Below are 17,899 nucleotides of genomic sequence, written 5' to 3'. Positions count from 1 at the left end.
TGCTCTGCTCTGTGCCCCCAGTAACTCCCAGGACTGTGTCCTGTCCTATGCCAATGTTCTCCTTTCCAGGTACCTGTTTCACTGGCCTTCTGGAAAGCTCCCCAGATAAGGTAGGAAAGAATGATAGAAAGAAAACTGCAGGGAGCAGAGGAAACTAGGACCAAGTCTCAGCTCTGTTGCTGACTCCCCCAGTGGCTCCAGCAAGCCCCCATCACTTGGGCCTTAGTTGGCAGAGCTGCAACATAAGCAGCTGGAGACTGATGAACTCCAAGGGCCCAGGTACCTCCTGCTGGCTGAGCTCTGCCATCTTACTTGAGTCCTGGGCACTGGCACTCTCCAGAATAGGAACTCTCACATCTAGGCCTGGGAGCACTCACTCAGAGAGCACGAGAGATACTGGTGGCAACTGGAAATGCCAGTGATTCAGCTGAACTTGAGGACAGAAAGGACCCACAAGGGCACAGACCCTAGCTAGACCCAGCCCGACCCCAAGAGTCCAGGGGGCTGGGGAAAGACTTGTGGGGTGTTGGTCGGGCTTAGATTGCCCCTCAAGACCAGGGCCACTGTGACCCCTAAAAGGAGCAGGAACATGCCTTTCAAAACAGTCCCACATTTAAAAAGTCTGAGCCACACCACTTCTTGGTGGGTGTTTGGCAGGTCCGGGAGCCAGAAGGGATGCTGGAACCCAACTTCCCCATGACAGAGGGAAGCAGGGCCCTGGGCAGGAGCTGTCTTGCATGGGGTCACACAGCTATCACGCCCCAGCTTTTCCTCCTGCAGGAAGGGTGGTGCTGAAAAAAACCAGCAGAGCCAGCAAACCCCTGTGAGGGCCCCAGAGGGGGCAAGGACTGCACAGAGGGCTCCAAGGGCTGCTCCCACAGCTGTCTCTGTGTCACCCGATAACAGGGCTCCTACCCCAACCAAGCTCTGCTCCGCCCAAGACTCTGTGTCAAGGCGTTGGAAAGGAAGGAAGGCCGAGGGGGGGTAGAGTCATTCAAGGGAGGTGACAGGGAAAACCCTCACCCCAGCCTCACCCGACCCTAGTCTCAACCACTACTGGCACAGTTCACGATGATTAACAGTGGGTAGAAAACCAAGATAACTAAGCCAGGAGTCAGCATTTCTGTAAAGGGCCAAGTAGTAAACATTTCAGCTGTGTGTGCTGGATGATCTCTGATGCAATTGCTCAACTGTGCTCAACTCTGTGGGAAAGCAGCCATAGATAATACGTAAATGAATGGGTGTGGCTTTGTTCCAACAAAATTGTATGTACAAAAACAGGCGGAAGGCCAGGTTTGGCCTGCAACCCATAGTCTGCCAAGCCCAGCACTTAACTATCACACTAAAACCATCTGGACCTAGAGACGAAAGACAGGATTTCCTTTAGCTCAGCCACATGAATGCTGGGATACCCGTATACCCAGCTCTCTCCAACACCGGTATGTTTTTATATTATTGTAACAGGTCTTAATAGCCTAAAACTGTAAATAACACGAATCATATATCCCCACAATGGACTATAACACAACAACAAGCATGAATGATCTACAGCTACATACAACAACACAAATGAATCTCATGCATGACATTTAACAAAAGATGTCAGACACAAAAGACTTCATACTGTTAGGGAAGAATATTAAGGTGAAAAAACTATATCTAGCATCCAACCAAAAGTTACTAGGTAGGCAAGAAAGAAAAAAAAGTGACTTCCAGGGGAAAAAAGTAAACAAAAGACAACACAGGAATGACAGAGAAGATAAAATTAGCAGAGAAAGAATTTAAAACAGATATTATAAACATATGTTCAGGGATTTAAAGGAAAACATAAATATGATGAGAAAAGAAATAAATGATATAAAAAAGACCCAATTGTAATTACTAGAAATAGAAACATTAGAAATGAAGTCACTGGATGGGTTTAATAGCCAATCAGACACTACAGAAGAAAAGATCAGTAAACTTGAAGACAAAGTAACAGAAACTATCCAAACTAAAAAGGGGGGCGGGGGGGATAACAAAAACTGAATAGAGCCTTAGTGACCTATAGGACAACCAGTGACCCAGAGGAAAAAAAGGGGTGAGTACATTCATACTCACATTGACTATTGCTCTTATTTTTATTTCTTCCCTTCTACTTACTCTGGCATTATTTTGTTTGCTTTCCAGCTCCTTAAAGTGAAAGATTAGGTTGCCGATTTTTAGATCTTTCTTTTTTCCTAGTATAAAAGTATTTGAAGCTATACATGTTCTGCATCCCACACATTTTGATATGTTTTCACTTCATTTGGTTAAAATTTTTCGTGTATGCAGTGTGAAAAAATAATGGTCAAATTCCCAAATTTGATGAAAACTATAAACTCACAAATCCCAAAAGCTCAATGAACCTCAAACAAAATAAATACAAAGAAAACCACACCAGCATATATAAGATCTGAAATCTGATAAAAAAGTAAAAAAAAGAGAAACTCTTGGAGACAGTCTGAGGATTGGGGGAGACACACCTCAAACAGAGCATGCATATACAAAGTATTTTAACAAAATGAAGAGAAAGCATATCAAAATGTGTGGGATGCAGAAAATATATAGCTTCAAATAGTTATACCAGAAAAAAAGAAAGATCTAAAAATCAGTTATCTAATCTTCCACATTAAAGAGTTGGGGGGGGGGGGGGAAGCAAAATAATCCCAAAGTAAGCAGAAGGGAAGAAATAATGAAAATAAGAGCAGCAATCCATGTGATGTGAATGTATTTAATGCCAATGAAAATGGTTACAATGGTTACAATGATAAACTCTTACATGTATTTTATAATTTGAAAAATAAAAATAAAAAATAATTTTAAAAGAAAAAGAAATCAATGAAATTAAAAACACAAAAACAGGCCGGGCGTGGTAGCTCACACCTGTAATCCTAGCACTCTGGGAGGCCAAAGTGGGAAGATCGTCTCAAGGTCAGGAGTTTGAGACCAACCTGAGCAAGAGCGAGACCTCATCTCTACTAAAAATAGAAAGAAATTAATTGGCCAACTAATATATATAGAAAAAATTAGCCAGGCATGGTGGCACATGCCTGTAGTCCCAGCTACTTGGGAGGCTGAGGCAGAAGGACTGACTGCTTGAGCCTAGGAGTTTGAGGTTGCAGTGAGCTATGATGACACCACAGCACTCTAGCTCAGGCAACAGAGTGAGACTCTGTCTCAAAAAAAAAAAAAAAAAAAAGAAAAACCCCACAAAAACAACAGAGAAACATCACTTAAATAGAAGAAGTCAGACACAAAAGAACTGAATCTAATTTATTGAGACAGTATGCACATCAGTGGCCACCTGGGGGAGAGGGGCAGGGTGTGTGCAGAGGGGCACAAGGAAAGTGTTTGTAGCAATGTTTCGAATCCTCATTGTGATGATGGTGGTTGTGTGGCTTATACAGCTGTCATCAAATAGTAGACTTAAAATAGTTAAATGTTATTCTTTCTAAATTATACCTCAATAGCAGTGATTTTTTATAAAGAATTTCTGAAAAGAAAAAAAAGTACAAACAAGATGGGAGCAAGGCACTCCCACACAGAAGATGGATCACTCCAGTAGGCTGTGCCATGTGACTACTTATCATCCAAGGACACACACACACACACACACACACACACACACACACACCTGTGCCAAAAGACAAGGCGGTCTATTTCCTATGAATTGAGGCAGTCCTGGAGAAGTAACTTTCACTCTGTAAGTATGTCAGGCAGGTCAAAACAATGTACACACCTTCTGACCCATTTAATCTCACTCGTGGGAATCTTTTTCCAGCAAATCATTTCCCTCCCTTCCCCGAAGGAAAGAATCTATATTACACAAACTAATCACTGCATCCTTATCTAGCTAGGATAGTAAAAAAATTAGAAACAATCTAAATGTCCAATATGGGAATTTCTAAAAATGCAATCAGGAAGATAATGTTATAACCTGGAATGTTCTAGAGTAAGAGATGCTAATGTGAAAATGCAGCCCTCAAGACTTCGAGGATACTGCTGACAAGGATATGAAACTATGCGTGCCTGCAGACAGCAGACTGGGGCATAGAAGAGGGAATGCAGTAAAGCTGAGATGCCTTGTTTAGCCTTCTTGAATTTCCATGCAATTATAAAAGTGTACTAAATACTTGAAGATAAAAAAGGAGCAAATCTTCTTAGCAATGAAAACAAAAATATCCTATACATATTATTAAAACATTAGACTTTTCCCCTTTGACTACATTAATTACCAAGAGATGGAAGCAGGGAAACTATTTGCATTCAGACTTGGAAACCAGGCCTTGGGGTGTGATATCACAGGCACTAAGTTTGGCTCAAATAAGGGAAATTTTCCATCAGTCAGAAGAACCCATGATCAACAGACCACCCTGGAAGGTGCCAAGTCTCTACAAAGAGGAGAATAATAAATGTCTGATGGAGAGAATAAGACTTTACCTGCAAAGATGCCATACACAGGGTAGGGGAAGAGAGCTGACCCTTCTACCTCGGACTTGCCTTGGTTTGCCCAGGGCAGGCCTTGGCACACCTGTTGTTCTGGTAAAATTCTCAATAACCTCTCTCTCACTGTTGGAAGTTTCCTAATTTGAACCATCTGTTACTTTGAAGAAAGGGGCATCAAGCCACGCTGGTCACAGAGCACAAATATCCACGGCTCTCATCTCACTCAGAAACAGGCTACACATTAAGTGCAGAGGCTAATTCACAAATTTTATAGGGAAGGAAACCATGGCTCAGACCTACCTGAGTCACTGAGAAAGCCAAAGGCACAACATTGCTATAAATTTTTTTTATACTAAAGACAATCAAGGAACTATACTTTCTGTGAAACAAAGGCCTACTGTCTTCTTAGAAGGGGTCTCAGTTCCTCTCTTTCAATCCATCTTGGAAATGGATCCAAGCACGGGTTTTGTCCAACCTTTGCAGATTAAAGTCAATGCTTGTGGTGGAAAGCAACCCTGGAGTTGCAGGTATCATCTGAATCATCTCTATAGACAATTCACTGATTCACTTGGCAAAACCAGGAAAGCTCAAATCTTTGTGAAAACAGGGTGGGCATGAATGAACACAGACAAAGGGCCCCACGCAGGGCTCCTCCTCATACGCCTCTCCCAGCTCCCCTTCCTCTGGAAGTCAAAAGGAGATTTCTTCAAAAATTGTAATTGTGGTAAAACATACATAAAATACACATAAAACTTATTTTAACCATGTTTAAGTGCACAGTTCATTGGCATTAAGCACATTCACAGTGTTGTGCACCCAACCACTAGCACCATCTACCCACATAACTCTTTTCAACTTGCAAAACTGAAACTCTGAACCCATTAAACAATAAACTCCCCATTCGCCTCTTCCCCAGCCTCTGGCAGCCAACATTCTACTTTCTGTCTCTGCTTCTGACTGCTCTAGGTTACCTAAAATATGTGGATCCCACAGTCTTTGTCTTTTTGTATCTGGCTTATTTCACTTAGCACCATATCCCCAAGGTTCCTCCATGTTGTAGCACGTGTCAGAGCTGCCTTCCTTTCTAAGGCTGAATGATACTCAATTGCATTTGCATACCATATTTTGTCATCTATCCTATCACCAGTGGACACCTGGGTTGTTTCCCCTTTTGGCTGTTGTGACTAATGCTGCTACGAACGTGGGTGTACAAATATCTCTTCAAGATTCCGTTTTCAATTCTTTTGGTTATATACCCAGAAGTAGAATTGTTGGATCATAAGGTAATCCTATTTTCAACTTTCTGAGGAACCACCACACTGTTTTCCACGGTGACTGCACATTTTCACCAACAGCGCACAAGGGTTCCAATTTCTCCACATTGTCACCAACATTTATTTTCTATTATTTTTTTTAATAGCCACCCTCATGGGTATGAAGTGGTATCTCATTGTGGTTTCGATTTGCATTTCCCCAAAGTCAAAGTGAGATTTTGTACTAAAAACAGATCTCAAAATGCTATGTCGCCTGGAAGAAATTTTTTCCCCTAAGATCCCTCTGATAAGAACCTCATAAACCACAGTTCCATTCGCACTATGTAAACCATGAGGTTCAGAACAAAGCCGCCATGCTTCTTGCTCCAAGGAGGTATTAATGATCCCTGGGAAATCTCAGCCCTGACGTCAGAAGGAGAGCTTTAAAAAACTGTTAAGAGGGCAACAGGTATTTATCTATAAAGAGTGTTACTGTGAAAACCCTTTAGAAGGGGGGGTGGGGGGAAAATGCTGCTAAATAAAACTTTGTGTTTGTCCCAGCACCTAGAGTTGGTCACAGAAACAACAGGCAACCTTCTGCATATTCAAACTCGCCTGCTGAGCCCAGTGTCTGTCCACAAGAGCACTGGCAATACCCCTGCAAATGCATCAAACAAAATAAATACAGAAACTCTTCGTGTGAAAGGATCTATCTAGGCTTTCTTTCAAAACAATCCAAAGGGTGGGGTGGGGGGATGCAAATGAAACAAGATGGGCTATGAGTGATAAATTTTAAAGCTAGATGATGAGAACATGGAATTCATTATATGATTCTATTTTTGTATTTTCTCCATTTAAGAAAACTTCTCTGAAGAGATATGGGCTTGGCATACCACATTATACATTTTCAGCAACCTTATGAGGCAGACAACAGGCAGCTGAAACCAGTATTTCAAGAGAAAAACATCAAGGCTTATCAAGGTCACTTAGTTCAGGAGAGAGTCCAGACTGGCACCTCGGGCCCATAGCCAGCACCCTCCCACCACACCATGAGCTTCCCAGAGGAGCTGTGCACCCCAGTTCTCGGGTCTCACTCTACACTGCAGCTCCTGTGCACACGACTGCTAATCACCGTCAGGAACCCAGCAGGGAGGGTCCAGCAGCATCCCCCAAGAGGCAGCTGGCCTCCCACTCCCATTTCCCAACCACACTCTCTCATGCCTCATCTTTCTGACTGTTCTGTTTGTTCCTTCCTGTTCTGGCCCAGTGCACACTAACTGAAAAATGATTAACTCTCAACTCACACATTGCCAATTCTGCAAAACCGACAAGACTGCAGTGCCCTTCAACCACCAAGGCTTTCTACCATGCTGGATTCATGAACTCTGATATTGGAATTTGGCGCTGTGACTGTGTTATTGGGCAGGTTACTAGAGTTCCCCAAGAGCAAAGAATCTGTCCAGAAAAGCCTCTGAAGACATGGAGATCACTAGGGCCCTCTGCCACAGCATCAGTTGGCAGTTTTCCTCTAGCTGCAAAAATCAAGATGAGAGTCACAGGTTGAAGCACAAAGCCAAGCAAGCACACCCGTGGGGGACAGCTTGGTTGTACAAGTGTCCAGAGTGTCCGGCTGCCTGTCTAGCCCAGGTGACCCCTGGCTGGGTATGGGGGCTGAGAATGCAGGGTGAGGCCAGAGGGCTCTCCTTCACACAGGCAGTAATGCCGGTCTGAGAAGCCACACATCACAAGGATGGGGAACAGTTCTCACAATAGGAGGGTCCCACAGGAGCCATATCAAATGTCCAGCAATGCCCCATTTCAGGGACAATGACAAGATTGTTGGTAAAAGGTTGTCCGAGCACCGCAAAAGACCTGGGGTGAAAGGTCATGCTGTCAAATCTCACCTTATTTTTCTAGGACAGAAAACTCCCAAACACACTGACTAAAATCACCAGGAGAAGATGCTGTAAAATCAAGGCTGAAAAGCTGATAAGTCTTAGTATGCCTGCCTTGTTTAAAGACTTCCAGTCGAAATAGGAAATGCCAAATCTGCAGAAGCAAGACGTGGCACCATAGCCACTCATTCTGTCCCTCCTTATCCATCTGCTCCCAGGCAGACACTAATAAACTATGCTTGCTTAATGGTTTTAAAAGCCTCTGAGCACAATCATGTCCCTGGCCCTCCTACACAGAATCAATGCCTGTCTCTCCCTGGACCAGCGCCACCAGCAATACACACATGCCATGAGATCTCTTAACCCTCAACCATCTCCAGCCAGTGCCCAATTTTTCTGCTCCTCTTTAAGGCAAGCAAGAGTCCTGGAAAGAACGGTCAAGAGTCACCATTTCACTTCTTTACTCCCCGTCAGCTCCTCGGCCAACCCCTGTTGGGTTTTCCTCCCCCACCCCCACCCAGAGCACACAGCGGCTCTAGTCAAGGTCCCCAACTACTCCCCCTTGTCCAAGCCATTGCCAATGATCTGTCCTCATGTATGCCTCGTCTTGGCATAGCTGACTGCTCCTCCTTGGAAGGCTTCCACAACACGAGATCTCCTGTTTTCCTTTTACCTCAGGCCACTCACTCCCAGCCAACCTGGGAGTGGGCTTTCCTCCTCAACCCAGCCTCTAGCCTCCCAGGGCTCAGTGTTCAGACCCCTCCTCTTCTCAGTCAACACGCTCATCTCTGAAGCTCTCATAGCTCTACCCCTTCCTCTGAAGGAGGCAAAGACTTCCGTCTCCAGGACAGTCACTGACAAAGGAAACTGACATCTCCATGAGGCTAAGAGACAACTCAAACTTATCCTTCTACCCCCAAATCCCATCTCAGAATGTGGTACCACCATCCATCTCCTCACTCTGTAGTCACTCCAACACCAGATCACACCATCCAACTTACAACCTTCCCAGAGTTAGCTAAAGATGCAGAAAATAATTCCAACTACTTATTAAGACCCACACAAACCTTTATGATCTGGTCCTGCATATCTCTGTCCTCACCTATGTCACCTCTCCCCTTTCCCCACCTAGCTCTGGCTATGGGGCCTTCTTTTTGTCTTTTGCACATGCCAAGCTCATACTTGCCTCAGGACCTTTGCAACTGCTGTTCTCCCTGCCTGGAGCTTTCTGCCCCAGACCCCCCCCCCCTTGGCTGCCTCTTCATTAGCACTCAGGTCTCAGTCCAGTAGTCAGCTCCTCAGAATGCCCTTCCCTGGCCACACTAGCTAGCCAAGCAGCTTCTCCCTCCTTGCTCTCTGCTGCTCAGTAGGCTAACACCACTCTTGGTTAAACATCAGCACCAGGAGGGCAGGTCTTTATTGCCGTAGTCCACTGTTGCTTCCCAGAACCTAGAGCAGGGCCTGGCCCACAGTCAAACGCACACAAAGTACCCGGCTCTGACATCTCACTGGGCCATCACTAGGGCAGAGATGAGGGGGGAGGAGACAGGCAAGCATCTGGGCCAGAGCCCCAAGCCTTCCTGACTCCCGGCGCTGGCTGGCCTTCCCCATCACAGCGCTGCCACTGGTTCCATGAGGACATGCCTCAGCGACCCTGCCCACCACCTATCCCAGAGCCTCACACAAGGGCCCACAAATCAAAAGGATGTGAAGAATCATGATGGCTGAATGGAGGACTACATGAGGGAGTGTGGCCACTCTCATCCACTTACCCAGAAGATGATGTTGTAGCTGAAAAGGAGGTACTTGTACCAGCAGCTGACCTTGGCATTAGAGTATCTATAATAGTGCATCTTCTGAGAAGCAGAATCTGCGGAGAGACGTGGGACTGGTGAGGTAGCAAGTACAGTTTTAAAACATCTCCCCCAAACCTGCTCACATGCAGGTTCCAGAAAGCTCCAGATAATCCCCCTCATGCCCCATTACCAGCCAAGCACAGGTCTACTACCAAGGCCAGCAATAGGTAAGGTGAAGCTCAGGTTAACTCAGTTTTCCAAAAAACAAACAGAAGAATAAGAGGTGCATTTTTTATAGACGGGAGAAAGAGGCTTTTTAAAATGTCTTCTAAGTACCAAGAATTCTGCCCGGAACCTTCCCACGCATCACCTCTCGATTAGAGATTGATTTTTCCACGTCATGGTTGATGAAACAGGAGTTAAGAAAGGTCATGTGACTTGCCCAAGGACAATGACAGAGCCCAGGATCTGAACCAAGGACAAGGGATTCTGCAGTCCACATTCTTTCCATCCATCAGAGCGAGTGGAAGAACTGGGGGACCAACCATAAAGAGCCACATTTGGGACTAAGAGATGAACAGGCAGGCAGGTTTGGACATGATCCAATTGTGCCCAGTAAAGAAGTATGGCTCCATATTTGTTTATCTAACATTTTCTGAGACAACCTCCCAAGCTCAGCCCTCACAGAGGTGGGGAAGGCCACAGCAGCCAGCATTTCTCCCAACCCGTGCCCACTTTCTCTCCTACTTCCCACCCCCACCTCTACCACCATGGCCTTGGCTTTGGCCTCGGCTTTGGCCTCCTAGGCTGTAACAAGGCTTGGACTACTGGACCCACGTGGGAGCAACCCTGTGAACTGCAGAGTGAAGGGTGGGGCCCTTGTTTTTATCTGTGTCCATCTCCCAAAGCCCTTCAGAGAGCCCTACAAAAGGGGGGTGCCAATAAAGGGGAATTCTGAGGGCCTGGTCCACCTGTACCACTTTCTGTCTTGAACCCTAGTGGCAATCCAGTTGGACTGCTAAGTCCTCCACTGTCCCCTACCCCCAACATAGTGGCTAGGCGGTGTGGAAGGAGGGGTGCCTCAAGCGGGAGCTCCCATACCAGCCCCTGCTCACCTCCCACTTCCCAGGTTGAGGAGAGGGGCCAAACATAACAAAGCCTGAGGCAAGAACAGGGCCACCCTGGCAGGGAGGAGGTGACCCACCCACAACCACCAGTGAGAAACCAGCTTCCGTGGCCTTCCTGCAGAGTGGCTACTTGCAAAACCCCTTCCTGTGAGGCGACCTTGGCAGCCTGGCTGCTAGTTAATAATGTTCCGAGAAGGTGGTGCCAAGAAGGGACATGAACACCACATTCCTCTGGAAATGGACCCTGTGACTGCTCCATCCTGCCCATGGTGTAGAATCGACAGGCGCAGCCTGGACACCACCATCCACTCACACCACCATTCACTCCCTTATTCCCAGAGGGCTGGGGGTGTCTAGCCTGCCCGACCTCAAAAACCAACCAGGGAAGGGACAGCCACCTCCGCCTTACTGTCCCACCATCAGCAGAGCACTTCCACAAAACTCCCCTCCAGGAATGAGTGTGAACAAACTACCTGTTGCCCAAGAGCTCTCCACACCAGGCCTGAACACCACCAGGGCCACACATAGGCTGCAGGATAAGAGAACAGAACAGATGGTCTTTCAGGCACAGACACAGCACTTTGTTGAGCAACATGACCGCACCCTGCACGATCCCTGCCCTCTCAGGGCCTTAGCATCCTCAACTAAAATGGGGCTCTCAGTGACCAGTCTCCAATGTCACTGGTATGAGGGGCCCAGCTGGCAGTGTCAGTGTCCTTTATTCTAAATACAGATTCCAAACCCACTCCCAAGGCTCTGATAAAGAGGTCTGGGTTGGGGCCCTGAATCTGCATTTTGACAAGTTCCCTGGGTGATTCTGCTGTCATACCCATGCCCTGTGGACCAGGTTATCAGCTTGGGCAACAAGAGCTGCAGCAGTCCCTTCAGGGATCCTGCAAGGCAGGAGGGCCTTGTTAGCTGTGCTCCGGCACACAGACTGCTATGGGAGTGGCTCCTTGTAGGCAACTAACTAAAGATAGTTGACATTCACCTGTTTTTGTTGCACAGATTACAGAGCCCCAGAGCACTGGTTTTGGGTTTTTTTAATTGGTTTGTTTGTTGGCTTGTTTTGTGGTGGGGAGAGGTTGGGCTACAAATGGCTAGATTCGTGAATGTAGGGGAAAAAATTTTTTTAACTTAAAATTCAACACAGTTTATCACAGAGAATAGCCAATGAGGCTGGAAATGCCCTATGAGGCAGGAAAATGTTCTGTGGCAGAAAATCTGTTCCTTTTTACTAAGGAGACATTCCTGCTCCTCAGAATGCCAAATGCACACTCCTTCCTCGTGGTTCCTGGAGAAGCCGGGAAGCAGAGCCCTCTGTGACCCTGGGGCTGACACCACAGAGGGCTGGTCAGGCTGCAGCCCAATTGGGCAGGAGTCCCAGAGGGAGCTCCCTTGAACTCCTGTAACCCAGCCCACGGCAAAGCTCTCTCCCAGAAGTTTTGAGGCTGTAAACAAAGCCAAACTCCTCCCTTTCTCCTTGATGGAAGGTCCACAAAGAAACTAGCTAATCTACTTTCCCTGGCACTGGTGACTCATCCCTGCGCCCCTGCCCAAGGCCCTTGAAACAAGACTGCCCTGTGGTGATTGCTGGGACTCTCAATCTGAAGATCCCAGGTCTCCTTCAGCTCTAGCTCCTTACGTGTGCACAAACATGGAAAGGCCACAGAGAACATCACAGGGATGCAGATAGCAGGGAGACCAGTGCTCTGGAGTGGGCACCTGACTTCCCTCACCATCAGCTTCACCCTGTCCCACCCTACAAAGACACGCAACCAACCAGGAAACAACTCTGCTTTCACAGACCAAACCCAAATCCACACCCACACGAGAATATCAGCTGCCATGACTTTAACTCCAAGCCCTCACTCCCTGGTAACGTCAACACTCAACATGGTGTGCCACACTCAGACAACATATCCACACATGCCTGCCACTTACAACCCAGAGCATGCGCACTGACTGGCACTGTGCAATTTTTGTCCAGCTCAGGATAACCCCACGAGGTGGAAGGGTGGGGATGTCCCAGTGACCCTTATGTTCTCAGCCTTAAACCACAGAAAAGGAAACTGTTGCAAGGAAACATTTTAGTCTTTCTTCACCCCCTCCCTGCACCCTGCCACATACCTAACCTAAGGACACGGAGGAAAGGCAGCTTCTCGCCCTTGTGTGCTGTTCTGCTGGGCAGTGGGTCAGGTCCTGACCCTCAGAGTGGCCAAAAGATCCTAGTCTCAACGCAAAGCATCCCAGAGTCCAGGATGAAGGAGGTAACGGGAAGACCTGTCTGGACCCCAGACACACACTCACGCACAAGGTGTGACGGCCTTTGGTCTGCGGAGGGATAAAGCCAGTGCTGAGCTCCTGAGGTGTGGTCTGGTGGCTTCAGATCCTCAAGTGAAGGAAAGAGGATTGAGCACTCCTGAGCCACCAACTGAGCTGTTACTGCATTTACAAGTAACTCCAATAAGGCTGCTAAAGAAGTAGTGCTGAAAGTGACCCAAAATGACTCCCAAGTGACCACAGTCCCAGGCATCTTACCTTATTTGCTGAACCAAGTCATACCAAAGGAAGGCAGAACTTAATCATCAACTGGTATGTTCAATTAACACCAATACCATTTACCTTAACACACACACACACACACACACACACACACACACACACGACTAAGAATCTTAGCTTCCCAAAGGTACTTAGGTAAATTTTTTATAAATACTAAGTATCTCCCAGAAGAGATGAATCTCCAAAAGCTATTTTGTGTGCATAGAAACAGTTCTCAATACCACAAACAGTCCTAACTCTAAGAACTTATTAATACAAAATAAAGCATTTACGTGGCAAATAAGAGACATGTTTTTCAAAATATCAACTTCTCAAAACAGGGGCAAAGGTAGTATTATTTAATAGTGTTGAGATAACTGGGTAGCAATTGGAGGGGAATTAGATAATAAGCAAATATCAATTCAAATATCTAAAGGGCATACGTGTATGCGAGCACACACATACAAATGCACCCACACATTCACACCCCCAGAGAACGGGGTATTTCATGTTAAATCTCCACTTTTGAGGCAACAGGAAAAAACAATTCAAAGTACAAGATTACCAATCTAGAACAGATAAAAAGTCTAAAAATGCCCATTTGATTAAAATAAAAAGGGAAACACAAATATGTTATCTGAGGCTGCAAAAATTATGACAAGAAGTAAATATATCCACTACATATAAAGATTCATACTTAACAATAGATTCCTGTTTTAGACAAAAGGACAAAGGACATTATACACAAATGGAAAGATAACATAATTAACAAATAGAAATATATTCAATGTCAACTGGAAATAAAACTTCGCTGTGAATTTAACAAAATCACCACCACTATTGTGGCAAGCACATTCATACCTTAATGCTGGCAGCAGACAGAACTGTTACTACCCTTTTGTAAGCAATACGGTTATAGACATTCAACACCAAAAGTAACTAGTCATACCCTTAATCCAATAAACTCATGACTAAGAATTTGCTTCAAGAAAAAGAATATGCATTAAGTATGAAATACAAACGTCATGGTTTGCAATTATGGAACAATTTGTAGTATGTGCTTAAAAGCCGAAGTGAAATATAAGAGCATGAAAGTAGTTGCATAGGGTGATGGACTTGATAGTGACTTTCCAAAACAGTTTCCACTGTCACACTTAACCATTTGTAGTATAAATGTAAATGAGGGCCACTGATGGTTGGGGGGCACCTGCCTAGGATACTGGCTTGAGTGTGATGGTCTCACCCATCCCCATCATCATAAACACGACTCCCCTGCTTCAGTGTTACATTAACCTGTAACATTCCTCCCTTTTTAAAATTAAAATGGTAGCACATGGTCAACAGTAAAATATATGAACAATTCAGAAGTGTGAAAAGTGAACCAGCAATGAGAAACCATTAAACAATGGTTTTCAAATCATTTGACCATGGACCACAGCAAGAAATACATTTAACAAAAATCAATCGAGGCTGGGCGTAGTGGCTCATGCCTCTAATCCTAAGCACTCTGGGAGGATGAGGTGGAGGATCGCTCGAGGTCAGGAGTTCGAGACCAGCCTGAGCAAGAGCGAGACCCTGTCTCTACTAAAAATAGAAAGAAATTAGTCAGACCTCTCTACTAAAAATAGAAAGAAATTAGTCAGACAACTAAAAATACATAGAAAAAATTAGCCAGGTATGGTGGCACATGCCTGTAGTTGCAGCTTATGTGAGAGGCTGAGGCAGGAGGAACTCTTGGGCCCAGGAGTCTGAGGTTGCTGTAAGCTAAGCTGATGCCATGGCACTCTGGGCAACAAAGTGAGACTCTGTAAAAAAAAAAAAAAAAGAAATTTCTATGAATTTATCAATATTTAACCCTAAATTCAATGCCAGTTGTCTAAATCTCTCACTAAGTTCTTTCTCATCACATGTTCTATTTCTATTTCGTCTTCCAAAAGAAATCCCTCCTGGAGCCTTCTGAGCTCCTTCAATCTCAACAGGTGCACAGAATTCCCTTCACACCTTCTGGTATACAAGCTAGAGATCTGGTGTTTGCTCAGTTTTGTGGAGAAATTCTTCAGTGCAAAAGGAAAGTTTTTCAGACCTAGTATATCTGAAAACATCTTTATTCTACCTTCATTCCTGAATGAGTTTAGCTGTGGGTAGAATTCTAGGGTGGGAATTAATTTCACTGAGAATGAGGAAAACACCACTCCACCATTTTCTATACTCTTGAGTATTGAGAAGCCCGAAACCACTCCAACTCCTGATTTTTGTATTAATATTTGACCTGTTTCTTTCTCTGTATAAACTTAGAGGATCATCCCTTTTACCCCAGCATGCTGAGATTTCAGGGTACAGGTCTGGGTCTACCTTCATCCACTTGGGTCTGCATTCAGGAGGCCTTCCAATACGGAAGCCAATATTCCTTCTATTCTAGGAACTTTTTCCTCAATGATTCTGCATTCTCCTCTGTTCTCCCTTTCTGCAGCTTCTATTAATGGATGTGGGAATCCTGGCTGATACCTTAATTTTCTTACCTTTACTGTCCTATTATCCATTCCTTCATCTTTTTGCTCTATTTTCTGGAAGACTTTTTCAACTTTATTGTCTGATCATTTTACGATTTTTGCTGTGCCTGTTTTTTTTTTTTTTTTTTTTGAGACAGAGTCTCGCTTTCTTGCCTAGGCTAGAGTGAGTGCCGTGGCATCAGCCTAGCCCACAGCAACCTCAAACTCCTGGGCTCAAGTGATCCTCCTGCCTCAGCCTCCCGAGTAGCTGGGACTACAGGCACAAGCCACCATGCCCGGCTGATTTTTATATTATATATATTAGTTGGCCAATTAATTTCTTTCTATTTTTATGGTAGAGACGGGGTCTCGCTCAGGCTGGTTTTGAACTCCTGACCTTGAGCAATCCACCCACCTCGGCCTCCCAGAGTGCTAGGATTACAGGCGTGAGCCACCGCGCCCGGCCGCTGTGCCTGTTTTTTAATTTTTTAAATAATTTTGTTTTCTGGGCTGGGTGCGGTGGCTCATGCCTGTAATCCTAGCACTCCGGGAAACCGAGACAGGCAGATTGCTCGAGGTTAGGAGTTCGAAACCAGCCTGAGCAAGAGCGAGACCCTGTCTCTACTATAAATAGAAAGAAATTAATTGGCCAACTAATATATATAGAAAAAATTAGCCAGGCATGGTGGTGCATGCCTGTAGTCCCAGCTTCTCCGGAGCTGAGGCAGGAGGATCGCTTGAGCCCAGGAGTTTGAGGTCACAGTAAGCTAGGCTGATGCCACAGCACTCTAGCCCAGGCAACACAGTGAGACTCTGTCTCAAAAAATAATAACAACTTTGTTTTCTAACCATTCCTTTTTTATAGTACCCTGTTCTTATTTCACGCATACAGTATTTCTTATCTCTGAGGAAATGTCTAATCTTTTCAAAATATTCTTTTCTCTAAATAGACTTACTTTCAAGTTGCTTTTTACTCATTTGTTTTGCTTTCTCTCAAGTTAGGCTCTTTCTTTAGCTACCTAGTAATCCTTGGCAAACCTCATGAGTAAGAGTGAATGACTAAAGACCTAACCAGAAGCTCTGAGTCCTGGGGCAGGTTCTGTCTAGGGTGATTGGGCTGGGCCAGCCCTGTTGTCAGTATCCTTTGTTTTTCCCTCATAGGCTAGTTAGGTTCCCCAGTGAGGTCCCTCTCAATCTGTAAGGACCTGGCTGTCTGAGTTCTAGAAGTAGAATGGGGATAGAAGACTGGAGAATGGAAGTGGTTTCAATATTAAGCCCCAAGAATACCTGGAGTCTCCTAGGCCTTTGGTTTTTCCTTCTGCAGTTTTTCCTTCTCCAATGCAACTAAAGTGGGAGATGCAGTCACCCAGTATCGGGGAGGAAGGAAAGGCATCTAGGGATATAACTGCAGCAACTGCTTTCAGCTATTCTTATATTTAGCCACCTATGATGCTCACCTTCCCCCCACCCCAAATAATCTGTTACCATCAATTCCTACATTTTAAACTGGGTCACTCCATCCACCTAGTCCTAGCTTGCAAAATTTTTCTTGCTGTTGTTTTCTTTCCCATTCTCTTCATCCTCATGGATCGATTTCTTTTTTAAAATTCCTTTTATCTTAAATTATGTGGGGTATAGAAGAAAGTAAAACTAGGTAGGTCTGCTCAATCTACCATCTCTACCCAGAAGCCCTCTAAGAAGATTTCAAAACATTTTCAGTTGTCACCTTTTTATTTAGCAAAGTAAAAAAAAAGAAAAAATCAGGAAGTAGAATCTACCATATAAAAGCAAGAGCAAAAGAAACTTTGCACATGTAATTAAGGTTACTAATCAGCTTATCTTAAAATAGGGAGATTATCTGAGTGGGTTCAATATAAATTTACCTGAGCCTTAAAAGTAGAGCTTTTGCCCAGATGAGGGCAGAAGGGGAAGTTAGAGAAATTCTAAGCATGAGAAGGATCTGATGCACTGTTGCTGGATCTGAGATACAAGGACCACATACAAGGACCAGAGAGAGGCTTGAAGAGTTAAGGGCAGGCCCGGCTGACAGTCAGCAATGACTTAGTCCTACAGCAGCAAGAAACCGAATTCTGCCAACAACCCGAATGAGCTCGGAAGTGGATTCCTCCTCAGAGCCTCCAGAAAGGAACACAGCCCTGCTGAGACCTTGATTTGGCCCTGGTGAGGGCCTAAGCAGAGAACCAGCTGAGTTATGCTGTGCTTACATCTCTGACCTACAGAAACTGCTAGATAATAAATACAGGTGGCCCTCCACATCTGCAACCCTGTATCCAACAGAATCAAAACAGCCAACTGTGAACCGAAAAT

General features: G+C 45.1%; 1 protein-coding gene across 6 annotated transcripts in view; it reads right to left on the bottom strand.

Annotated features, from left to right (window-relative positions):
- The window catches only part of TSPAN14 (tetraspanin 14), a 59,064-nt gene that overhangs the window by 18,946 nt on the left and 22,219 nt on the right, over positions 1–17,899 (bottom strand). For 2 of the 6 annotated variants that reach the window (XM_076010181.1, XM_076010182.1), the window contains exon 2: positions 9,388–9,485. In XM_076010181.1, the coding sequence (XP_075866296.1) occupies positions 9,388–9,468 (81 nt within the window). In that variant the 5' untranslated portion in view covers positions 9,469–9,485. The other 4 variants (XM_076010180.1, XM_076010183.1, XM_076010179.1 and 1 more) reach the window with 4 other exon arrangements.

Source organism: Microcebus murinus, chromosome 14, assembly GCF_040939455.1.
Source record: "Microcebus murinus isolate Inina chromosome 14, M.murinus_Inina_mat1.0, whole genome shotgun sequence".
NCBI lineage: Eukaryota > Metazoa > Chordata > Mammalia > Primates > Cheirogaleidae > Microcebus > Microcebus murinus.
Note: the sequence above shows the minus strand (reverse complement) of the source record. Positions and strands in the feature narration are given on the sequence as shown.